This window comes from Kogia breviceps, chromosome 4 (genome assembly GCF_026419965.1).
Source record: "Kogia breviceps isolate mKogBre1 chromosome 4, mKogBre1 haplotype 1, whole genome shotgun sequence".
Lineage (NCBI taxonomy): Eukaryota > Metazoa > Chordata > Mammalia > Artiodactyla > Physeteridae > Kogia > Kogia breviceps.
The window spans coordinates 98,129,782-98,156,398 of NC_081313.1; the positions used below are offsets into that span (position 1 = coordinate 98,129,782).

General features: G+C 40.0%; 1 protein-coding gene across 2 annotated transcripts in view; it reads left to right on the forward strand.

Annotated features, from left to right (window-relative positions):
- TNFAIP8 (TNF alpha induced protein 8) overlaps positions 1-26,259 on the forward strand; it is a 144,983-nt gene extending 118,724 nt beyond the window's left edge. The window contains exon 2 of one of the 2 annotated variants that reach the window (XM_059063260.2): positions 24,483-26,259. In XM_059063260.2, the coding sequence (XP_058919243.1) occupies positions 24,483-25,048 (566 nt within the window). In that variant the 3' untranslated portion in view covers positions 25,049-26,259. The remainder of the gene's footprint in view (positions 1-24,482) is intronic. The other variant, XM_059063258.2, reaches the window with a different exon arrangement.
- The last annotated feature ends 358 nt before the right edge of the window (positions 26,260-26,617 follow it).

Below are 26,617 nucleotides of genomic sequence, written 5' to 3' on the forward strand. Positions count from 1 at the left end.
ATGCCGCGGAGCGGCTGGGCCTGTGAGCCATGGTCGCTGAGCCTGCACGTCCGGAGCCTGTGCTCCGCAGCGGGAGAGGCCACAACAGAGAGAGGCCAGCGTACCGGGGGGAAAAAAAGAAAAAAAAAAAAAAAAAAGGGGGTGGGGGGGAGGAGAAGAACTACTGGGAAACAAGAATAGTGAAGGAAGTCGAGGGAGTGGCCGTTTGGCAGGTTTTGACATGTCAAGGGAACAATGAGGAAGAAATAGTGAGTGAGTGGGAGGGAGGGGGAGTGGTAGGCAGTGGCAGGCACAGGGTGGGACCCAGACTTGATGCCGAGCCTCCTAGGAGAGAGAGGGGAAGGGAGGTGTAAGGAAATCACTTGGAAATGAAAAAAAAAAAAAAAATTTATGCAACACTAGAGAAGCAAGAGACCACCGTGACTGAGGTGAGAAGTTTTGGCAGTTTATTTTGTTTGTGCAGTTAACAGGAGGTATGAAGGAGTGCTGGTCTCCAGAGTAAGATGCAGCTTGGAGCCCGTGAACATCGTGGCGTTTGGAGGACACACAAGCACTCCAGTTCTTCTCAGGCAGGATTAATGCAGGGGCCCATAAACAAGGACGTGACATTGAGGAATGCTGCTGCTTTTCCAACGGCTAAATCGGGGCGGTCAGAAGCAAGGGCTGTGTTGTGTTGGCTTGGATTCCTAGTGACTTTCTACTGGGTTATAAAAATGATTTCCTCAAAAAGCTTGCCAATGGCAGATGATGAATTAGAAAAGCGGTAATGCCAGCCCGGCGGAGTCCTCTCAAAGCAGTCAGCTGTACCGTAACATCCTTTGGATGGAAGGCCGGCCGGTGGGACTTTTAGTTGCATGGCTGTTGGAGGAGGAGAGAGCAGTTGTCACCCGTTCCCCCAGTGAAGCTGCGCCTAATTTCTGCGGGCTTCACGCATTAGCAAGTCTCACTTGCTAAGTGAGCAAGCTCACTGAAGAATCTCAGGCTGGGGGTTTTTTATGGGCAGAGCTGGTGTACATTATTTGGCTCACACGATCATTTGCTCTGACTTGATGATCAAGGGGATAACCCCGGAAGTGCAGGAGCTGTTACTTGACGTTCTTGTCGTCGCCCGTCCATCCCAGCATGCTTTGGGGCTGCCCCTCTGCCAACGCCTGGGGCCGGGTGGGGGGAAGGGAGGTGTTTCTTATGCTCAGCAGTGGAACTTCAGCTGGCTTGTCTCAGCATGTGTAAGCGTTAATCAGGTAAATTATAACTGAAGCCTGATACAGCCCTCAGGACTGCTAGGGAAAGGGTCTTTCTTACAATCCTTAATTGTATTCCTCTCTTTCTCAAAGATGGGTTTTTAATGTAACATTACGGTGTTTGACCAGTGGATAAAGACCTTCCTGATCTGTATTTCAGTCCCTCGTATTCTTGTTTCTTTAAAATTCTCAGGTGACCCTTCCTTTAAAATATAATTAGATTAAAATTAAACACAAAAAGGAATAAGTTGATTCCGTTGTTGTTGCTTAGTTCCTTGAGATCTTCTGCATCTTGGGGCATTTTTGTAAATGAAGATGTGGAATGTCAATTGGACTATTTAATCCAGAGGAGGAGTGAGAGAACTGTTATATTTGGTAGTAATACTGGAATATCACAGAAACTACCAGAAAATAGTCTCTTAGAGTAACATTGTATGTTCTTTTCTTTCTGTTTTGTTTTCATGGCACCATCTATCCTTATTCTGTGAAATAATCAAACCTGTTTTCATTGTATATCTTTTAAAGCTTCAGTTAGCCAGATGTTTTTTAATGTTTGATGCTGTTTTTTTATTCCATGAATGACTCAATTGACAGAATGTAAGCAGCTACTAAACTTGGCAGTTTGTTGCCATCATCATGCCTCTGGACAGGAAGTGTTCAGTATAGATATGACTAACCAGTTTCCAGGCTTAAAAATAAAGTGGGGGATTTCTGGACAGAATAGATCTTTGTCACTCAGTTCAACATGGCTGATAAGTGTGAAGCTCTCAGCAGCCACTTGGCTTTCTCACTTTTACCAGGCCGTCACTTCACCTGACATTTTCTGTTAGACAGATTGAAACTTTATGGTGTTGGTGGGTTTTGGTTTTTTTTAACGAAATAGGAGGATATTTGAATAGACGTGAGAATCAGTGCGAGTCAGTATTCTCTCCTTGTTGCCTCCTTAGCTCCTTTTAAATCATCACCCTCCCGAGGTAGGTTAATGGGGAAATACTCTTCACCTGTCTATGTAGCAGCTTAAACTGAAAGCGTCAAGGACGTGCCCAAACAACTGTATACTCAAGACTTGTCTTCTTGGGCTTCCCTGGTGGCGCAGTGGTTGAGAGTCCGCCTGCCGATGCAGGGGATACGGGTTCGTGCCCCGGTCCGCGAAGATCCCACATGCCGCGGAGCAGCTGGGCCCGTGAGCCATGGCCGCGTCTTCTTGAATCTAAGGTCTACTTGAAGCAGCATTTTTTTTCCCCAAAGTTACTTCCAATCATTCTAGTGATTATTCGATTTCTTTTGTCAGATAGCCCCTTAGCAACTTAGGAAGAATCTATACTCTTTTGACAGATACCAAAAGGATTTTTAGCACCTCTCTGCCTACAATTATTGTTTCAGGACTTCAAAGATAACTTCATATTTTATTTTGTCTTGCTGTCTCCCTAAATAACATAACTTTCCCTCTCTTAATACAGTTTTTTCTCTCCTTTCTTTCTTATTCTAAACAGCATTTTTTAATTCTTTTTTCTTTTTGGTCTTAAGGATTTAAGAAGTTGTAGAACCATGTTTTGTGGAAATGCTGAATTAGAGACAACATTTATTAAATGAGAGTCTCTAACAACAACAAAAAAACCTGTTTCTCTTAACTGTGCAGGTGTTTGAGCTTCTATTTGTTTTTCAAATAAGAAACTTGCCAGGGAATGATGATTTAAAATACAAAATGCATGCAAAATATTTTTAGTTTGGGTTAGGGTGAGGTCAGTAATGGTTCTCTGGGACAACTCAGCTTTATTTGCCAAATTTAGAAATAAATCATAAATGTATGAAGAACTGGGTTCTAGTAACCATACTTGAGCAGAATGTGGCTGTGACTCTGAAATGATGTTTCTTCTCCTGTGCTCCTCCTTACTGTTTTCTCTGTTTTCGAGATTGAGGCAGGACAGAGTAGAATAGTCCCTGCTATGGCTTGGATTAGAACTTGATAAAAATCAAGTCTCTTAAAGATATAGGACTCCTGTGCTCCCAATAACCTATACCTGTTCTAGTTAGATGTTTTCAGGGGGAAAAGGGGAACTGTGTATACAAGCCAAGCTTTCACTGAATTTTTTAATGATTCCCTGATCTGAAATGTTCATCTTCTCTACCTTTGTCGTGAAGACTACTTCTCTATCTTTGTTGCCTTGTTGTGGCAAGACTCTTCTAGTTTTTATGATGTTGGGCACAGTGTAGGGAAACGGAAAATGCTTGATAACCAGTGAAGTGTAAGGGTAGGCATATGATCCAGAGGGTAAAATATTTTGCAGAATTTAAACCTCTTGTTTGAGATTTTCATGAGATTGGTGGATCATTCAAACATTGATGATGAGTCATCATCTGGCCTTGCTGTCTGGGTTTTAGGTACAGGAGGGGACTGTGCTCGGTAGGTGGTTATACCATCCATGGTGCCAGCTGTCAGCTGAAACCAAGATGGACATTCAGAATATACTGTGCATATGAGGGGCATTTAAGAGAAGGCCTATTAGGACTTTCTTTGTGCTGGTTCTTTTGAGGCCTTCTGGATGATAATCAGTCTCTTACCTAGTGTTTTGAATCACAGTGGTCATGCCTAGGCTCAGCACAGACCCATGGGTGGGCTTTAACCAGACCAGATCTGTCTAGGCTGCTGGAGTCTGTAACAGGCTAACTTATTACTCTGTTGAAAAGTTGATGGGAACTGGAGAGTTGTCTTTCAAATTTGGGTCAGGGGGGCTTCATTATCAGCGCGCTTCTGGCACATCTTGTGGGGCAATAGAAAAGGGAGTGTTTTAGGCAACTCTTGTGTTTGCAATGCCTCTTTTTTTTTTCTCACTAGTGTTTTGTAGTTGTTGTTGTCACAGAAGCATCTCTCTCTGTTTCAGCTCATTGGAATTGTACATCTGTGGAGTTCTTCTTGCATTCCAGCTATTGTAGCTTATCACTAGTTAAATCTAGTTTAAAATTAAAAGTACTTTTAGGAGAAAGATTAGAGAAGAAAAAGATGTTAGTTGATTGAGGGACAGAGAAACAGTGGGCAGATCCAGATGTAAAATGCTTTGGGGCTGTGTAAAGCCTTCTAACAACTAAAATCTCAGCTTTTACTTATTTATATCTAGAAGATAAGAAATGGACTTAATCAGAATTTGACAGCAAATGAAAGGCCTCAGCCCTCTTTAACCATGCACATACATGCTCAGAAGTTCTATAAAATAATGGATGATAAAGGCAAACTGCTGATCAAAATAATATGAATTGTGCCTGAAAAGAAAATCTTGCCTCTGAGACCAGGAGGGCTCCCATAGTGGCCACCGCTTTGCCTTGAGCCCAAAGACAAAGAAATAACTGTTACTAAGACCTCTACTGACCCAACACCAGCCTCCAACTAGTGTTCCAGGCATTTTTCAGCTATCCCTCATGATGAAAAAAATACTGTATTAAAATATTTCAGACTATTTTTCCTCCATCAGAATGCAGTGAGCTGTAAGTCAGCTCAACAAAAGGTGACCCAACCTCTGACCCCTTGATACTTTGTTAGGAGCTATTAAAACTTTTGAGACCTGGAAGATTATTGAGGCCTACATTTGGAACCTAGAATCTTAATCCAAGAATTCTAAAACATTCTCTTTGGGGGGGGGGCTGTGTCTAAGGTTGCTCTATTTTGTGATAATACCAATTTAATGGAAGAAAAATACTCATAGATGCTAGACACTTGCTATTCAAGAATTAAATTTCTTTTGAGGTTAGCTAGAGTCTCTAAACATTCATTTAAACATGGTTTCTAAGTTTCAGTGGGGGCAGTATGGCATATGGTTTTATTTTATTCTGTAGTATGTAGTGGAAAAAGATTTCATTTTAATTTGTCAACAGGGAAAATATGGCAGAATTCATTTTGGGTATTTCCTATAGATCGTGCCCTGCATTGGAAAGTGGATGGAGTTCTGGCATTTGTATGTTTCAGGGAAATAAAGGTACAGAGAAGCACTTGTCCATTGCCTAAACAAAGACTAACTGTACAGCTGACAGCTTAAAAATACTGTATGAGATGACATTTCATGTCCAACAGTAGCATCTGTTTCCTTCATTCTAAGACCAACAAATGGCATTAAAAATGGATGCTGAAAGGGGCTCCCCTGGTGGCGCAGCGGTTAAGAATCCGCCTGCCAATGCAGGGGACATGGGTTTGAACCCTGGTCTGGGAAGATCCCACATGCCGCAGAGCAACTAAGCCCGTGCACCACAACTACTGAGCCTGTGCTCTAGAGCCCACGAGCCACAACTACTGAGCCTGTGTGCCACAACTACTGAAGCCCATGTGCCTAGAGCCCACACACTGCAACGAAGAGTAGTCCCCACTCACCACAACTAGAGGAAGCCCGCACACAGCAATGAAGACCCAACACAGCCAAAAATAAATTTTTTTAAAAAATGCGTGCTGAAAATGTAAGAGGAAAAGCCATCGTTTATGGCAAATTTGTTAATTCCCCAAACCATCCTTTTCAAAGCAGGAGTAGACTGAATGACATGAATTGAAAATTAACAGGAGATTAGTTCAAGGGGGAAACTTTTCGGTTAGGATAGATTTCATTTTCAGATTTAGAAACTGACTCAAATCATACATTCTAAAGACTTGATTCATCTTTTTCCTAAGCATGTAATCTTTACAATTTACATTGTCTCACCTTAGAGATAAATTCAACATGATTCTTCTAAGATATCTTCTATTTTTGCAGGAATGAGGGTATTAGAAATCATATGAAAAAGAATATTTCCAAAAAAGTAGATTGTCTTTCTCTATAGAAACAATGCTTTAATTGGAGGTTTGGTTATTTATCAATATAAAATAACCACTAGATATGATCAGGAATATTTCTCAAGAACAACGATATGATCATAAAACTTGCTAATCATTTAACTCAGAAAATTTTATTTCTAGCCTTATAAATGAGCATCATGTGCACCATGTGTACTGATCTTATAAAGCCTCCAGTCTTTAAGAAGATTAATCTGGATACCATAAAAGTACAAATTGAGCATCACAAATTGTCTCCTAATATATATATATATTTTTTTTTTATTTATTTTTTTTTTTGCGTTACGCGCGCCTCTCACCGCTGTGGCCTCTCCCGTTGCGGAGCACAGGCTCCGGACGCGCAGGCTCAGCGGCCATGGCTCACGGGCCCAGCCGCTCCGCGGCACGTGGGATCTTCCCGGACCGGGGCACGAACCCGCGTCCTCTGCATCAGCAGGTGGACTCTCAACCACTGCACCACCAGGGAAGCCCTATATATATATACTTTTTTAATGTTAGGTTAGTAGGCACTGCTTTTATTTGCCTGTGGAAATCTTTGTCCTGTGTCTCTAAACCAAGTTGAGCCAGGTAGTGTGAACCGATTCTTCCTGGGCATGTGTGACACCCGGGGTCATCACAAAAGGTGTTCAGCTCCTCTGTCTACCCCAGAAACAAAGCCTAGACACCTAACCCCCTTCCCAGCCTGTTAGGCACACTTCCTTCCCTTTAGAACAAAACCTGACCTCAATAGGATAGCTCTTACTTAGCACACCAGTAGTAATTGTATTCAGTGCTTTATAAAATCCTCAAATTTAAGAAAGAGCAAAGATATGCAGTTATTTATCCCTGTGTCTTTCTCCATATTGGGCATTTTATCTATTAGGACATGTTTTAGTTCATTTAGAAACTGGTTTGCAATTTTTAAAGTCACTTCAAAACTCTCCTCGCTGGGAATGTCAAGACAGGCATATGCCAGGAATCTGACCAGGTGTAAGTTAATGCCAGTAGCTTTCACCAGAGAAGATTATGTAGTATGGAAGACCTGTCTCTGTCCTTGAGGGGCTTTCAGTCCGGAGAAGATGTCAGACATGCGCACGAGGAAGTACATACAAGGGGGATGCCACATCTGGGTTAGAGAGGTTCAGGAAGGGCTATCTATGGCCGAGACATCTGAGGCACAACTGTTGAGATGAATGCATTGGCAGGAAGCTTTGGACAGGATTTCCCAAAATGTGGTGCATGTACCGTTGGTGGTGGTACGGTAAATGATTTTAGGAGGCCCCAGGCACAGAGTTAGATCATCTTCAGGAACTTTACAAGATGATTAGTCCCTTTCAGCTCCCTTGGAATCCTTTGCATCATTCCCAGAGAATGCCCGTTTGGGGCTGTGTGACCTTTGCCACCTTATTCACACTGACTCACCCCTTTTGTGCCATGCAGGTAGACATGGGGCTCATGGCCTTTGGCAGACAGCGATATCTGGCTAGAAATGAACAGTATGGGGGGTTTTTTCCTCATTGAAATAATTTTTATGATTTAACAAATTTTTAATGATTTTTATGATTATGGTATATTTAGGGGAGGAGTACCAGTTTCCATTCACATTGTGTATATGGTTCCTTTTATAAATAAATGTTTTTTAAATAACAAGTAACCAGAGGGAAATAAAATACAGATAATAAGTAGAAAACAAAGGCAAGTATTTGCAGCAACACAGATGGACTTTACGCTAAGTGAAATAAGTCAGGCAGAGAAAGACAAATACTGTATGTTATCAGTTATATGTGGAATCTAAAAAATACAATAAACTAGTGAATATTACAAAAAAGAGGGAGACTCATGGATATAGAGAACAAAACTAGTGGTTACTAGTGGGGCGGGGGAGTGGGAGGTACAAACTGTTGGCTTAAGGATGTATTGTCCAGCATGGGGAATGTAGCCAAAATTTTGTAATAACTGTACATGGAAAGCAGCCTTTTACAATTGTATAATTTTTTTAATAAAAAACAAAACAAAGGCAAGTTGTGACAGTAGTGCTCAAAGGATGAGGGTTTAGAGTGTTGCTTAGGTACGTACAGGATGGCTTTTTCGGAGAAGATAGAGATTTCAGCAAATATGCTGGGGTGGAAAATGCAAGGCATTTGGAGGGAAAGGTGAGTCTAGAAGGTGGTGGAAGCCTAGAGATGTGTTGACAAGTCAGAACTAGGAAGTCTTCTTGCTCAGCTTGATTGCCAGCTAGGGGAACAGAGGGCTGCGAGCGCTTTGGAATCACTGCCAGAGTTACACCCAGGTCTGAAAAGTGATTCAGAAGGATTTGAGTCCCTGAGCCTTTAAAGCAGGGGTGGCTAACTCAAACGTCTTGGCTCATTTCCTGGCCCCTGTGGGCGTGTGGCCAGGTGGTAAACTGGACAGGACCTGTTTCTTACCCCCTTGTACCCCCTACCCCCAAATGTTACCAGAAGGTCAGATTTTTCTTGAGAAATGGGAAATGTGAATATTTAGGTCAATGCTCCCAACTTTTACGTGGTTTTTGCTAATTAGAAAAACAAAATTAAAACATTATGAGGGCCCATTTTGGGGTTGATGAAAGTGTTCTGGAATTAGATAGTGATGAATGTTGCCCATTGTGAATATAATAAAAATCACTGAGTTTTACCCTTTTCAGATGGCTACAATGGTGATTTTTATGTGATATGAATTTTATCTCGGTTTTAAAAAGAAGAAAATATTATGGGGGCCCAACCAAAACGTGTTGCCAGCCCAAAGTTTGTAAGCTCTGTTTTCAATGGAGGAATTACTCTTTGCTACTTTTGATAATCCCAAACCACCTTTCCCCTGGGAAGCCCAGCGACCAGGAGTTAATGGGGGTCACATTGTAACCCTGCATTAACCTCTGGGCCTCTTTTTTCCGCCTGTGGTCTCCATGGCTTCTTCCATCTCTAAAAGTAGGACTGGTGACAGAAATGGGGAGAGGTGGGATGGGTGGCCTTAATTCTGGAGGACTGAGTGAGGGGGTGGAAAGACAAAACTACAGAAAGGTGGGTGCTGCCAAAGTGTTTCAGAGAAGTGATTTATTTTGTTGTTATTTGGCAACTGGTGGTAAAATTGACTGGTTACATTATTTGCCAAAGTTTATTTTACCCAAATATCTACCATTGGGGAAGTAATCCATCTCTAAGACAGCAAGTTAATGTACTTAGGGAAATGATTTTTAGTTCTTAAAAGAGATTGACTATAATGACCTTTTTTAGTTATTTTCTTTAACAGAAAAATGAGTTTGATATACCAAGTATGACTCAACATGAAAGAATTATGATTATTTTAACAAAACTATTTGGCTTTATTATTTTTAATTCTAAATATAATTTGAAGTTAGCCAATTTCAATAAGGACAAAATAGAAAACTTAAGATTTTTATATTATAACCCTAACTTAATTTTCAACTTTTTCTTTAACAAACTAGCAAAGAAAGGTAGAGTTTATGCCTTTTTAAATTTCCAGTTTCTTATGAATTTATCCTTGAAAAATGCCTTTTTTAATCTTAAAAAAGCAACATCTCTCTGAAAAACAGAATTATCTTATCTCTGCAGACTGTGGGTTATTCAGTAATTTTTACCAGTTTGCAAAAAAAGAGTGAGAGATAGGATAGAACGTTTCTGACAGGGTTAGTCAATAAAGGCTTCAAGGAAGATATATTTGGGAAGGATCATTGAGGAATGGATAGGATTTCACCCAAGATGGCTCCCCCTTGCTTCCTTCAAATTTCCGCTCGAATGTCACCTTTCCAGAAAGGCCTTCCCTGACTAAAATAGCAGGGATAAAATAGCATAGTCTCCCCCTCACCCCCACTGTCTCCTTACTCCCACCCCCAGCAAAAACACACACACTCCCTTTACTTTTTTCTAGCCCCTGCTACTATTTGACCTGTTTATACACATTTGTTTAATGTGTCTTAGGTTTTGTGTCTTAGGTTTCCCTCTACTAGAGTCTGTGCTTCTTGAGAGCAGGCATTTTGGTGGTCAGTACAAAATGTGTTAAGTGAATGAATGAGGGACTGACCGGAAGAAGGCTTTTCTGCTAAAAGTCTGTTTACTGTGTAGTGCTCCAAACTGGTATGGAAAATCCAAGTTCAACTTCTCCTAGGATATTTAGAAATTTGGCAAATTCACCACCTCTCTGAGACTCAGTGAACACATTCTGTAGAAATTAGGGGGAGATTTTGATGCCTGTAACTAAATAACAAGTGTTATGAAAACAAATTATTATTACTCTTAACCTTCCTATGTTTTTCCCCAGCAGACCTTCTGTAGACACTCACTGACCATACATAAGTTAGGTTTAAATTATTTCTAAAATCCATGGGACTTGCACATGCCCTTCAGTTTCTGACATACAGGTACACTGCGGGGCAGAATTCTAATTCCAAAGAGCCAATAGGAGTTCCGTAGGTTGGCTCTGAAATGTAGTCCCATTTATTTCTGTAAGGAGGAGTCATCCACACAAATGGCTGCCAAGCCCGGGAGCTGAATGTAACTGTGTGGTGATGGCCAGGGAGTACCTGTGGTAAACCAGGCAGGGTGTTCTCCTTCTAAAGACGGCAGCCACTACTTAACCTCAAGACCACGGTTGCCGTGTGGGAATGTGGGTCCGTTTTGGTCAGATCTTAAGATTTTCCAAAAAAAAAAAAAATCAAAACCACAGATTTTGAGGTTAAATTTTTCAATTTTTTAAAACGTGGACCACTAACTCTAAGAAGAATACAACACTGTACAGGCCAAACAACGGGGTGTCCAGGTTACAACCTCCACAAGGCATCCTGATCTAAGTAAAACAATGGAGGATAACTGAGCATTAGGAGCAGGGAAAAAAGGTTAGAAAGAGGGGTAGAAACCACTTTACAGAGAACCTAAGTGCCACACTGGAGGTAGCCAGCGGTAAGCACACTGGGTTTTCTTTTTTCAAGGTTATATCCTGGAGTTTTAGAGCTTCAGTGTATCCTGACACTTGGAATGAGATAGTTCACTTTAAGGACCAGCAAATCGCATCTTACCATTTGCTTACCTTTAATGGGATCTGGCCTCTTAGGGCTTGACATGGCTATAAAATGTTGGACTAGCTTAATCTTTTCATACAGTTATTGCGGAAAGGTTTTGTCAAGAATGTGGGGAGGCTATGCCAGGATGCATATTTGATAGATGCCCAAGCTTAGGCCAAGAAGTCACTGCTCCTAAAATACTCAAACAGATGGCTTTGGGATATTTTCATGAAAGATTCCAGAACATTTGCTGTAGGGATTGAGTTAGCTAAATATGGTCACTTCGCCAAACAAAAGTGGCTGGTCATTCTGTATGTTCTGGCAAAGGACAGGAGAGAAAAGCAGTAGACAAAAAAAAGAAAAGAAAATGCATATTGTCCATGGAGTATAAGTAAATTTATTTGTTAAGCTCTAGATATATGAAATTGAATTGATTTCCTGACACATCTTCATGAATTGCTGGAAAAGACAGTGATAGGTTCCATGGAAGCAGATTAGAGCAGTGGGGTTTGTTTCACTCCATGGTAGCTGGAGGGCAGGTGTCACACACTTTGAAGAGTAGAGAGATGTAGAGAGATGAATAGAGTGGTACCTTAGTTGTCAAGGATTATAATCAAGTAAGATAAGGTAGGAATTTAATTCTCCCATGAGGCAGAAAATACATTAGAAGAGGGAACACTTTATTCTTTTCTTTGGATTTGGGAGATTACTTTGCCTCTGGATTTGGAAAACCTTCTTGGAAGAGCTGGTGTTTAAACTGAACCTTAAAGGACGAGCAGGACTTTTTCAGGAGTGGAGCAGGTGGACACATAATTTTTATTTTCTTTATTTTTTTTGCTCTTCTCTGATGTGTAAGACCCATCCTCCTTATTTTTTGGTTCAAGGAGTTGCTTTATCTTGGGGAGCAGATAAGCTCTAAAATGCAGCTGGCTCAGCAACATCACAGCATTTGATAGAAAATTCACAGATAGCAAACATGCTCTTAATTTCACTTTTCTTACAGAGCAGCCATGCACTATAGTTGGCTGCCATGTATCTCGGCTCTGCCCCTCATTCAGTGCCCTTGGACAAGTCCCTTGACTGCTGAGCCTCAGTTCTCTCATCTGCTCCCTCAGGGTTAAATAATAATAAGAGGATGAAACCAGAACAAACCCTTTCATAAACACATGGAAGTGTTATAGTGCAAATATTTTGCATACTGTGGAGTGCCATGCAAATGTCAGCTGTACTTTGGCTGTCTGGTTGTCTTTGTTATAGGGCCAGGAAACCAGAAAGTGTGTGTTGACCATCGACGCCAGTTTTAGGGGCTGGTTCGATAACTAAACTGCACTCCAGTGTGTTGACTTTTAAAGTCTGTTACTGGTTTTCAAAGCCCGGCGTGAATATAAATATTCATCAGGAGCCAGGGCCTCTGGCAGGATGGGAGAACTTAGGGAGTGGAAAAGTGTAGAAAATCGTGGAGCTTGTTTAGAGGATTTTCCCCACAATCTGGTGGAAGCTTGAATTATATCAACAGTGGAAAGAAAGGCTTCATGTCCTCAAGAAAATATGTAAATAAAGCCAGCTTAATTGAAAAGTCTTCAAGAAGAATATATGGAATCCTAATCCAATGTAATAAATAAGGAAGGGTTCATTTAATTTAAAAAGAAAAAGAATAGTTCACGAAAGTCAGTTTGGTATAAACACTTGTAGGATATTTTTATTTAATTTCAAACCCATATGAAGCTTAGTGATAGAGTTATTAGTCCCTGTTCAAATTTTGGTTAAAGTATCGTTTAAAGAGACTAACTTTTCTATTCTCTTTGAGGCTTTAATATAATAAGCTCTATTCTGAGAACATTCTCTCTGCATTCTGTGCACAAGCTCACGTCTAGTTTTGGGTGAAAAGAAATTTGAGTGGAGAGTTACATCTGTTCATAGGCTACTTACAGCATGTCTTCATGGCCAAAGTATGTCTGTTGGAAAATTGTAAAGTACAGCATTGTAGGAGTACACCTCAGAGTAGGGGTCCTCCAACTTTACTCTCCCTCAGAACCATCCATCAGGGTGCTTCTTCCAAATGCAGCTTCTTAGACTGCAGTCCTGAGGATTCTGATTCAGTGGGTCTGACAATCTGCATTTCAAAGAAAGCTCCAGGGTCTTCTGATGCACGCGGACCTTGCCACGGAGAATGCTGCCCAAGTACCTGCTGTATCTGTCCTCTCCCTGCCAGTGCTTTCTCACAAACTGAGTACCTTTGTAGTAATTTTCCTGGGCCTCGACAACAAGCTATACATAGTTTGTGTTGAAAGTTTCTCTAAAATCCATAGGACCCACATGCATCCTTGGGTCTCTAACATACAGATAGGTACGCTGCTGAGCAGAATTTTTAATCCCTAACTCACCTGTAGGAATTCTGTAGGTCAGCTCTGGAATGCAGTCACATTTATTCCTGTAAGGCAGAATCTTCTTTTTCTTTTAAGGCAACCTCCTGGGTCAGTCTCCACTTGTGAAACCTGCAAACCTAGTTTCCCTCCATCACCCCTTAGAGCAAAATTATCGTTCCCTCTCTTGGCTACCATCGCTTTTAGGATCCTGCCAAAACTGTGTGCTCATCTGCCCCGCACCTCAGTGCCACATTAAACTGAGTGTCCGGAGAGAACTGGAGAGAAAGGATCGGTCATTTATGGCTGAAACCACAACATTATAAACACTCGGAAGTTTTGTTGAATGATTCGTGTCTTCAGGTTAATATCCTCTCTTCTTTCCTCACTCCTGTTTCACAAGTCATGATCACAAGACTCGATCATCCCATACCAGCCGATCTACAATATCTACCTTAAGAATAAGGATGACAACATTGATGACCAGAGTAATAATAGTTCACGTTAACTGATGCAGTTTTTAAATATCTGGCACTATCCTAAGCACTTTATATGGATTATTCTCATTTAATCTTCCTAACAACCTCAGGTATCCTCATTTGCATATGGGGACCCTGAGGCACAGAGAGGTTAGGTAATTAGCCCCTGGGACACGGGCACTCAGTGGCGGAACCAGGCTTCTGACCCAGACGGTGTGCCTCTGGAGCCCACGCTCACAGGCACCACATTACCTGGCTTTGCCTGACTCTCTTTGCATGAGACAGTTGTGAATCCGTTGCAGAGGGTTCGCAAGAACTCAGGTCAATTTGTTAGCCCATAATTTTCACTGACCTTATCCCACAAATTTCTTAATGGGTCGTCTTAGAAGTTAGTTTGGAAAACTTGGGTAAGTAAAGTTAAAATGTTACTTTACTGCAGGAATCCTCAAGACCTCTAATACTATTAGTACATTTTTTGCAACTCAAATGGGACCTTTGTATACACCATTTCCCAAATGTATTTAGCTCCAGGGAATCACCCCTCCCACCCCTACTTAAGGCTCTTAACTTCTTGAAGAATTAGGTTTTTGTTGTTTTTAACATAATTCGGAATAAAAGCTGGCTAGTGCTCTTGTGGGGTTCCCAAGAAATTTCTCAGGTCTGAAATATTTGGGTAACCCTTACTTTTGACCCTTTCTTATTTAGTCTTGAGTGTCTTTAGTGCTTGAGTAGTTGAGTAGTCCTTAGTGACCACTTACATTTACCTGCTGGAACAATCACGGATTTGTTGTCATAGTGTAATTACTAATATTGCCCTTTTCGAAGGGATCCCATTTGGATGATAAACTCTGCACAATTGCTCTAATCATAACTTCACCCTCCCCCAATTAAATAAAGACCTCTGTTTCATACTTGCTACCTTCTCGCCACTCACTGAAGGACTCATTGCTACCACATGTATGGGAACAAAGGTAATAATAGCCATGTGCCTCTGGCATCTCACCATTTTATGTCAGAGTCATGCAAGGAATTATAGAATTCCATAAACTGGAATTACCCAGTTTATAGTCTCTCATCACTCAAAAGTAGCATTTCTTGGGCTTCCCTGGTGGCGCAGTGGTTGAGAGTCCGCCTGCCGATGCAGGGCACACGGGTTCGTGCCCCGGTCCGGGAAGATCCCACATGCCGCGGAGCGGCTGGGCCCGTGAGCCATGGCCGCTGAGCCTGCGCGTCCGGAGCCTGTGCTCCTCAACGGGAGAGGCTACAGCAGTGAGAGGCCCGCGTACCGCAAAAAAAAAAAAAAGGAGCATTTCTTAAGAATTGCAAGCCTTTAAGACTTCTTCACCTTGCTCAGAATCTATCTATTCATATATATGCTTATCTATGCAGAAGAGACAGCAACTCTGAAAGGATACCAAAAGTCTAAAAATAGTTGTTACCTCTGGGCAGCAGTGGTTGGCATCAGTACTGTGTAGTGGTAGCAAAGCTGAGAGAGACTTCTTACTTTAAATATTTACACTCTGGCTTTTGAGTAACGTAAGCATATTATTTTTTAAAATGTTTTAAAACTATTCTGAGTTTTCCCTGGAAATACAGGCTATTTCAAGCCCAGCTGGGTTGATCTACCTTATCGAATCCATGTCTTTCCTCCAAGGGAGACCTGGTCACTTTTTTTTCTTTTATTTCACTTCACTTAGTCAAATATCATTAGTTCTTCTTACACTTCAAGAGAGAGCTTTTTTCATGCTGTGTGTTGTAACATAATTCTTAAGAGAATAGCTTGGAATTGGACATATCTGGGATCAAGTTCCTCTCTTCCATTTACTGACTGTGTGGCCTTGAGAAAGCAACTTAATTTCTCTGGGCCTCCGTTACCATACCTGTAAATGGGGATAATGACAACCTCCCTCTTGGGATTGTTGTGAAATTTCAATAAGATAATGCATATTCTAGGCAGTTCTGGGGATAATGTAGTATAAGTTCAAAATATGGTGGCTAGCCTGTGGGTTCTCATGACTGTAAACCTCTCACTCTGAGTAACCACAAAGCTCATTTCTATTCCTATAACCTCTTTTCTAATATTTACAAGACTGACATTCCGTGGGATCCAACCATACCACTTCATATAAATATCATCAAACTTTCTTCCAAGCCTGGTATTAGTGCACCTAGAGGCAGCAGGGATATCTTGTCAGAGTTTATGCCTTCCACAAAGCAGTCAAGGCATCATGATTCCTGAAGCAAATTAACCCCAAAAAAAGCAAAAAAAAAAAAAAAAAAAAAAAAAAAAAAAAAAAGCAGAGATGGAATCTAATATGACGTTAAAGGTGTTGAAACTTAGGAGATGACATTTTCAATTTCAAAATCATCACAAAAGTAAGCCACAGGAATCAAAGACACAGTTGAACCCAAAATCATGATGAAAAGACTCAAATTCAAGCAACAAAAACAGCCCAAGGTCACACGGGGAAAAGCCTTTATAGTGTCTTCTTTAGGACATAATTCCTCTTGTCCACAAATTTGGAAAATGAAGATATAAAGAGAAACTAGTAGAAAGAATACAGTGTGTGTAAATATTGGATTTGAATTCCTGCTTCTCTATCTCAAGTGTATTAAATAAGGGAGCAAAACTCAGTGTGCATTTGTGGTCTGTGTCATGAGCCCAGCGTGCTGCTGGGGGTTTTCTGATTTGTAACTCAGTAACTCTCACTTAAGCCATACCACCTTGAAATGATGCCCTACTTAGCAGATGAGAAAACAGATTCAAAGAAATTAAATTGCACCCAAGTCTACCACCCAGGACTCTCGACCTTGATCTTTTGTTTCCATCCATGCTGTTCTTACTTGGCAGGAAGCCCTGCCTTTGGGTTTCTATTTCTCTGGGAAGCTTTGGGAAGTCTGGGGGAGAAGCTATGACTTCATGGAGTAATCTTGTTGGCCACCGTGGGTTTTCACTTTGGCTTTATATGTGGCCCACTTCCTTTACATTGTTTCCTCTGTTGCACAGCTTTGTATAGATGCTGATACTGTTGTCTTTTTGTGGGGTGCTTCAATTCTGTTCTCCAGGGGCCAGTTTTCTCTAGACAAAATACACTTGTGTTACCTATCACAGTCCTTGTGGTACTGAATCTACTGCTAACAACAGATTCAACACCTAAGAAAAAGAGAAATTCCCTGATAAAGGAAATTTTAATATATGTTAGTTTTTTTAATGTCATCATGGAAAGGATCTATAACTCGTTATTCACAAAACTGTGTGAGGTCTTTGTTTTCACACAACCGTCTGACATTTTGCATTTCTAAGCTCCATGTTACTTCCGGAAGGAGTTGATTAATTTTCACCAAATGTCATTCAGTACCAGAGAACCTCAGAAGGTATTTGAAGTTTAATTTGTTGACTTCTTTAAACAAACCTGTGGAGAGAGCTGTTCAGTGACCGGTATTCTGTGAGATCTTCCTCTGTGCTCCATGTCCATTTATCTTTGCAATCACTCCAAGAGGTGGGGAATCATTATTCCCATCTTGTAGATGGGGAAACTGAGTCTCAGTAATATCCGTGAGCAGTATGGCAGTTCATGGAACCATCGGCTACGGAATATCGGACTTTTATAAGTACACTCTTCTTTTCCAGGACCCTGGGGAAATTAGTTGCCACAGGAAATGTGTACTAGTTCTCACTAAAGGGTTATATGTACTGCAGTTTTGTTTTGGTTTACTTTATATGGTTTTGATGAAAAAATTGCAATATGTGTTAAAGGATATGTTTTTAAGGAGATCAACTCATGACTCTCATAAAAATACAAAAGGGACATGCCGAAGATTTTACTTAACTCATTAACTAATGCAGAACAGTAAGCTCTTATAATCGTTTCAAAGGAGAATGCCAAGTGTAACACAGGCAGACAAGAAAATGAGGAAGCAATTGCACCTTCACCAGGCAGAATTTATTTGTATCTCTGTGGAAGAGAGCCATTTGCACTACCAGATTTACTTACAGCGTTGTGAAATAGCTACGTCAAGAACAAGGAAAGGAATATGCAAGGGGGTGCAGTACTCCATTGAAAACCATCCAGTGATTTTTTTTTTTCTTTTTCAGCCCTTTTTAAAGTTACCGCCTTCCCTGACATTTGTCTTCTTTAATATCTTGACTTTTTAAATGAGCATGTACTTTTTTGAAGGTGGTAGGAGACACAGAGTGAATGACTTAGCTTGTCCCTGTGATGAGTCATACCATTGGTTTTCAACCACTTGGGATCAGGAAAATGCATACACACCCAAATTTGCATTTGCCATCAGGTTAAGGACCTTAGATGTACTGATTTTCTCAAGACTATGTTCTTTTGTGTTAGGGTCTCCATCTGTGACCTGAGGGTGATTGGGGAAGAAGGATCCTGGCACTTGTTTTTTTCTCTGGATAAGATTGCCTCCAGCTTGCTGCCATGGTCATTTCTTCTGGTCCTTCCAGGGTCAGCCCCTCTCATAGTTTGAATCTCTGCTGCTTCTGCTAATAATGGCCCTCTCCCCACCCTCACTCTCTTTTTCTTTCTTTTTTTTGTTTTTGGTTTTTTGTTTCTTCTCTATCCTGTTGAATTTCCCACTTTGGAATTTTTGAGTGTGGAGGCTAGTGTCACACACACATCAGCAGTGTCCCAACAATTCCTTGCTTTTCTCCTGGAGCACTACCAAATCCCAATGTAGGGGGGTCAACTCTTAGCTGTTTAACTTCTTGTGACAGTGTTTACTGTTGGTTATGACCCCTTTCTTATCCCCAAAGCTGTCTTTTTACTAAGCCCCATTTAGATTTGGAGTAATTCAAATGCAAGAGAGCTAAGGTTTTATATATTTGTTTAAAGAACTTTTACTAACAGACCAAAACAGCCAGTCATGCTCTTCAAATTGTTTTCTTTTCCATCATTCCTACTACTGGGCCCACTGGATCAAATTTTAACTAGGCAAGAATTAGCAATGACATATATGTGCATCAGTAGTCACCGTTTAAAAGTTCCAAGTATAACAAATTTGATGGGTGAAAAAATTATGTATTTGATGGTGAGGTTGTAAAGAAAGTGATTATTTCACTATATTACCATTTTCTTAACTGGGGTAATATTATGGGTAATTCTTGTTAATTTCAGAGAACTATAGTTTTTCATTAATTAATGTCATGAAAAGGTTTTGGGGTTTTTCCCCCTTATAGGCACTTTTTTTCTTTCATACAGGGTCATTATAACTATGACATCAGTGTTTATCTCCAGATTTATAATTGTTGATGCTAAAAGCAGGATTCCCTAAATATCAGTTTGCCTTAAAGCAAACGTTGCTGAAATGGACTGTTTGATTAAGCCAAGAAAGGTGATGTAAAGACATAGAGGAGGGGCAGTGAGATAAGTAGATGTCAAATAACATTCACACATATTTCTGAAAACAGTCTTAAATGGTTTTGATGTAGTGGTAATCCCTTGTATGCTTTTGATATAAGGTATCATTTTTCATTAGTCAACAGCATACATGTATATTTTTAAACACAAGTGAATCAGTACTTCCAGCACTTTCTTCTTTGAGAACATCTCCTATTCATACATCTTAGTTGCTTCCTGGGCATACCTTTGGTTAAGTGTTTTTGTCATAGATCCAGACAGAGGGAGAGGTGGGCCTGTGTTTAATCTTCCACTGTAGCTCAAGTCAGAACCACTGTACCCTGCTTTTATGCTAAATATTTGTATTACTGTCCTTTGATGTTTTCTCGTTGTACATAATAAATCTTTCCTCTTTATTTTTTTACATTTGCATTTTAAAAATTAAAGTATAGTTAATTTACAGTGTTGTGTTAGCTTCAAGTGTATAGTACAATAATTCAGTTATATATATATATATATATATATATATATGTCAGATTACTTTCCATTATAGGTTGTTATAAGACATTGAATATAGTTCCCTGTGCTATACAGTAGGTCCTTGTTGTTTATCTCTTTTATACATAGTAGTGTGTATATGTTAATCCCAAACTCCTAATTTATCTCCCCACCCCATACCCTCTGGTAACTATAAGTTTATTTTCTATGTCTGTGAGTCTATTTCTGTTTTGTAAAAAAATTCATTTATATCATTTTTTTTAGATTCCACATATAAGTGATATCTTATGATATTCATCTTTCTCTGTCTGACTTCACTTAGTATGATAATCTCTAGGTCCATCCATGTTACTGCAAATGGCAGTGTTTCATTATTTTTATGGTTGAGTAATATTCCATTGTGTACATATGCCACATCTTCTCTATCCATTCATCTGTCGATGGACACTTGGATTGCTAAATCTTTCCTCTTTAAAAGAACTGATTTATGACAGTAAGAGAAACCACACTCTGAGGTACACTTCAAAGGAAGAAAACCACGTATTTAACCAGGTAAAGCAAATATCTGTTTCTCTGGCTTTTAAAACAAACAAACAAACACCCACATATGTATTTAGAACTCTCATTTTGCAGGTCAGCGTGTTTTCACAGAGAAGTATTTAAGTATGATGAAGAGAGGAGAGCAGTTGACTTCTGCTTCTGTCAGAAGTGCCGTGTACCAGGCACCCTTGTAGGTCCAGGGGATGACACAGTGAATAAGATTTACAACTTCTGCTCTCAAAGTGCTTAGATTCTATTAAAGGAAGGCAGACAATGAAAATGTAAGCAAATGATGAGGATTTCAGGAACTAGGAAGTGCGACGGTTAGCAAAGAATTTAAGTGAAGCATCATTTTCTAATTTCCATTTTTAAAAACCCTGGCTGCTACATGGGAAGAGATTGGAAAGGGGCTTGGACTGGGTTGTTGTCCATGGAGATGGAGGGAAGTGGATAGAATTTAGAGAACTGGAGGAAGGTAGGATGGAAAGAACTTGGTAATGGACTGGGTAAGGGAGGGGATGGTATAGTGGACAACTTCCAGGTCTCTGACTTGAGCACAAGGATGGAAAGGGATGCTATTAATTAAGATAGTAAAGAATGGAGGAGGAGCACTTCGGGGGCAGGAGGGAATCGATGATTCAGTTTGGGACATGATATATTTGCGATGCCTGCAAAATAGCCAAGGAAGAGAAAAACCTTGAGTGCATTTGCAAAATGAGTCCAGAAAGGAGGTCAGGGCTGAGTTATAACTGTGGGAGTCATTGGCACATGGGTGGTATCTGAAGCCATGGAAGTGGTTGAGATCACACAGGGGTGAGGACCGTGAAGGAGAAAAACTTGGTCCAGGACTAGCTGTGAGATACACCAGACATATAATCGATCTAGTGGAGGATGTGGAACTGACAAACAAGCCTGAGCAGGAATGGCTAAAGGCAGTTAATTTGCAAGAAAAAAATAATCATATTTCATGATCACAGACCACACAGTCCTGGCCAGCAACTCTGAGCCACAGCTCCCAGTTGGCTCTGAAAAAGTCTTCACTAATGCTAGGAAAGAAATCTACAGCATGCATGTCTTCCCTGAGGAGGGGGAGAAAGAGTTTCATCTTCATTTTCAAAGATGACTGTACTGGATATAATCCAAAGGATAAAATGAAAGTATGAAGCCGTTGCTGTGTTTTTAGAGCGGGGTTTGAAGTTCCTCTGAAACAAATGTGAAAGCCTCAGAGGTCAACTTCTCTGTTCTGGTTTAGTTTGGGTTCCTAGTAAATGGAGAATGATCTTGCTTAGTTGGCAGCCGCCTTTCTCTTGCGAGAAGTTAAAGTGCTACACCATAGAGTTATTTTATTTTGTCTTTATGCTTGCAATTACATGGGAAATTTAGATTTAATAAGAAAACTAGCATAAAAGACATACGAACTTGCAAGTCCAGCCTTGGAAAAAGGAGCACAGGGGAATCTTTTGAACCCATCTCCTTCTGGTTTCGATTATTTCACAATGTACAGTATCACCATTTAATAAGCATTGCAGTAAATCCCAGATGGGATGTTTGTAGACTGTTCCACACTCTAATCAATTAAAAACAATAAACTTTCAACTTTATATAAAATAAATTCCTGAAATCCTAGTTGGTTACTGTGTATCTGAAAGTTTTGGGGTGTCCCTTCCTATATAAATAAAGTTTATTATTTGTAGAGGTCTGTGTCTTAAGTTGAGTCATGGAAGATCGTCCCTGTCTTAATATGGTAATATTAATATCAAATAACTACACATGTGCCGTTCGTTTTGACATAAATTCTTAAAGTATTTTGTTTTTTGGCGGTACGCGAGCCTCTCACTGTTGTGGCCTCTCCCGTTGTGGAGCCCAGGCTCCGGACGCGCAGGCTCCGGGCGCGCAGGCTCAGTGGCCATGGCTCACGGGCCCAGCCTCTCCGCGGCATGTGGGATCTTCCCGGACCGGGCCATGAGCCTGTGTCCCCTACATTGGCAGGTGGACTCTCAACCACTGCGCCACCAGGGAAGCCCTGACATAAATTCTTTAGTGTGAAGCCATACACTCTTGCAAACCATTGAAGAGTAGCAATAGAAATGGACTGCTGCTTAAATGATGAAAGTATTAAAAAGCTTGGAAACTTTCTTTGTCAAGTTGGCTATTTCTCGTGCTTTTACACTTTCCTTTTCTTTCTCAAAATCAGTTTCAGTTCTTCTGCAGTTTCAGTTCATGTTTCACAAGTTTAAAATATCAACATTTATGAGTGCACCATTTCTAGTTCAATCAAGATTTTCTTTCAGTGTGTATGACCGTGTACAGTTCTGAATGACATCCTGGTCATTAGGAATCACTTGGCGGCTACCTGTGCTATATACCATGAGCTACTTTGGCCCAAATTTCAAATCTGACATGGCAGTTCCACATTGAGGGAGTTACTCTCTTATGTGCCTTCCCAGACTGGATTTGGGAGCGGCTACCTTTTTGTTTTCTAATGTGGCTAACCTGTTCAAACTAGAAATAATTTCCTAATTATTTCTAATAAAAGCATTGATGCCCTGACTCATTCCTACATATCTGTATTTTTAAGCCTTTCATCTTTCATTACTGAATGACTGCTTTCCAACACCCAGGCACCTAGGAGAAAAGGGAGAAAGCACAGTTGTAGTGAAGCAGCATGCACAGAGCGGGGGAGGATTTTGGAGAAAAACTAAACTTGATTTGGGGAATGAACATTTATTGAGCATCTTCACTGACTGGCTGTAAGTTAAGAGCATCACATAGGGTCTCATTAATATTTAATATATACAACTCTTTTTGTTTGTGTCTCTGTCTAATTAAATTATGATAATTTAATCAGTAAGTTCAAAAGTGAACTCTATATAAGCATCTGCTTTTTCAAAGTATGTTGTTCATGTGCCACATTTCATTAGTTCATACAGTAGGGTTTTTTCCTCAAATCGTAGAAAAATTTAAAGGGCACAATGGCCATTCATTAGAAATAGCAAGTGACAGTAAGCTCTCCAAGGAATATTTCTTTCCAACACTCAACTTGGGAGAGTTGAAATTCAGCGTGGTTAGGATGATCAAACTGGTAAGTGCTGACCAATGTCTTGGGAAATTTGACTTTTTGCAAATTTTGCACTGTAAAGCAGTGTTTTCTTTTTGATTAGCTTACATGAATTTGTCAATTTACTCAATATCATGGCTTTGTCATTTATTTGTCTTACATTTTTTGTGTGTGTGTGTGTGATACGCGGGCCTCTCACTGCTGTGGCCTCTCCCGTTGCGGAGCACAGGCTCCGGACGCACAGGCCCAGTGGCCATGGCTCACGGGCCCAGCCGCTCTGTGGCATGTGGGATCTTCCCGGACCGGGGCACGAACCTGCGTCCCCAGCATCGGCAGGCAGATTCTCAACCACTGCGCCACCAGGGAAGCCCTCGTCTTACATTTAAATGGGTTTCTATAAATCATTCTTGGTTACTGTTGCTCAGAGAACAATTGTAGAGTTGATTTTATATTCCTTATGTAATTCTTATAAAATTAAAACTAGGGGAAAATTATGTAAAAACTTGCTGCCTCTTGAGACATACTATCTTTATAATCAGAGCCCTTTAACTTCTTTTTTTTAATTTTAGCATTTTTACAAATTTTATTGGAGTATAGTTGATTTACAGTGTTGTATTAGTTCCAGGTGTGCAGCAAAGTGACTCAGTTATACGTATATTAATTCTTTTTCAGATTTTTTTCCCATATTATTATGGAATACTGAGTAGAGTTCCCTGTGCTATACAGTAGGTCCTTGTTGGTTATCTATTTTATATATAGTGGGGTGTATATGTTAATCCCAAGCTCCTGATTTATCCCTCCCCCATCCCCACCCCCAGAGCCCTTAAACTTCTAAACAAAGTATTGGCTACAAAGCAGAAGGTGTAAAACACTTGAATTGCCAAAAAAACCTTAAAGATTATGCACAACCACCCATTAATTTCACCAATGAGAGCCTAATTCCCCAGAATGTAGGAGAATTATTTTAGTTCTTTTCTGAACAGAAACTAATGTCAGTAGATGGGAGGCAAACCGTAGAGTGGAAACATGGGAAGGAAAATACTCCTTCCAATGAGATTTTTAATTTGCTTCTCTTGATGATATTCAGTGAATTTTTATCCTTCTCCTCCCCTTTGTTTTTAGTGGCCTCAGATGTCTTTAATTCCAAAAACCTGGCCGTTCAGGCACAAAAGAAGATCTTGGGTAAAATGGCGTCCAAATCCATCGCTACCACCTTAATCGATGACACAAGCAGCGAAGTGCTGGATGAGCTCTACAGGGTGACCAAGGAGTACACCCAGAACAAGAAGGAGGCAGAGAAAATCATTAAAAACCTCATCAAAACAGTCATCAAGCTGGCCATTCTTTACAGGAATAATCAGTTTAACCAAGATGAGCTAGCACTGATGGAGAAATTCAAGAAGAAAGTTCATCAACTTGCTATGACCGTGGTCAGTTTCCATCAGGTGGATTTCACCTTTGACCGGAATGTGTTATCCAGGCTGTTAAATGAGTGTAGAGAGATGCTCCACCAGATCATCCAGCGTCACCTTACCGCCAAGTCACATGGACGGGTTAATAATGTCTTTGATCATTTTTCAGATTGTGATTTCTTGGCTGCCTTGTATAATCCCTTTGGAAATTTTAAACCCCACTTGCAAAAACTGTGTGATGGCATCAACAAAATGTTAGATGAAGAGAACATATGAGCATGTGAGTTGAGATTGTGACTGCTCATGATTTATGTGATGATGGAGCACTGCTGATTTATGAAGAAAAAAATAATAATGTTTTAAAGATTACACATATTTCAGAAAGACTTTGCCCAATTCAGTTGTCAGACATTAATGATAATGTTTTATGAGGCTTGTTTTAGTTGAAGCAGAATATATTGCCAAATATTCTGGTAAAAAGCTTCCCAGCGGTTAGCACATCACAGGAAGATGTATGGTTGCATGATGCAAATATAGAGTTATATAAAGAAAGATACGTGTGGCTCCAAACCTCAAGACATCTTTTTTAGGGCAGTTGTTATGTTGGTGGCACATTGGATATTTCTGTCACGTACCGAATTGTGTATTTTGATTCACCTTTATTCCTTACTATGTATGTGTACCTCTTTTAAAAAGCCAAGAGCTCTCTCTTACTGTCATTTATCCTTTTGAAACAGTTCCATTTGCAAGTTTACCTTTTGTTAAAAGTTCTTTTGTTAAAGACTTTGACATTCAAGAATTCCATCTTAATTAAGAATTAAGATTCAAGAATTAAGGCAGTCAAATTGAACCTTCAGAAAAATAGAAAACTGCTTCTCTGAAATCAATGTTGTAGAAACCAATTGTATTTGACATTATGAATAATGTCTAACATAAGACTATGCTTCTGGAATCGAGTCCTGTTTTTCAGTACCAACAGTAATACTTCCCAAAACATGAAAATTCCCCAAAATGGCATACCATTGCCTTGAAATGCTTGCTGAGGGCTTAACTTATGTCATCTTGAAAATGTGCTAACGGAATCTCCATATTTCATATCTGTTTTAAATGTAAGAGACAAAGAGGAAATCTAGATCATTCCCGATATTGGGACAATAAAAAGTAAGTGGTTTTAAGAATGACAAAACAATCTTTACCTTAGAGATGAGCCCATCAGAATAATTTAATTTAGAGGGATGAAAGGCAAAAGGGAAGACAGGATATTGCCAGAAGAACATGGGAATGAAAATGAATGCATTTCAATGTTTAGTAAGGTTTGATAGGTAAATAAAGAATGTCACTTTTTTATTTAACTGATAAGGTTTTTGCTATTTTGTTATTTGCTATTTTGATGAGTAAACCAAAGAATATTTGCATTCCAAGCAGTTTGTGTGTTGTTTCTATATAATTTTATGTGTGAATGATAAAGTAAGCATTTGCTTATTTTGTTAAAAAAAAAAAGAAAGCTACTGGCCAACTATATCACCTAGGAAATAACAGACTCAGTCACTAGCGCTAAATATTTGCAATGTCACTGTCTGTGATTTAGTGTATTCTTTTGCCTTGAATTTGCCTGCCTCCCAGAATACTGATGTTAAAATAATAGCTCACCAGGAAAAGCCCTACAACTAAATATTCCAGAGGTTGAGATCTTCTTTAACCCACTACAGCCTAAAGGAGGTGGTAACTTTCTCTGGGACTCTCATGTGCTTATCTGAGTCAAGCAGCAGAGGCAAAGAGTATCTCCCTGTTTGATATTAAATCCTGACACCAAGACTTGAACTGAAATTACTATCCTCACTTCCC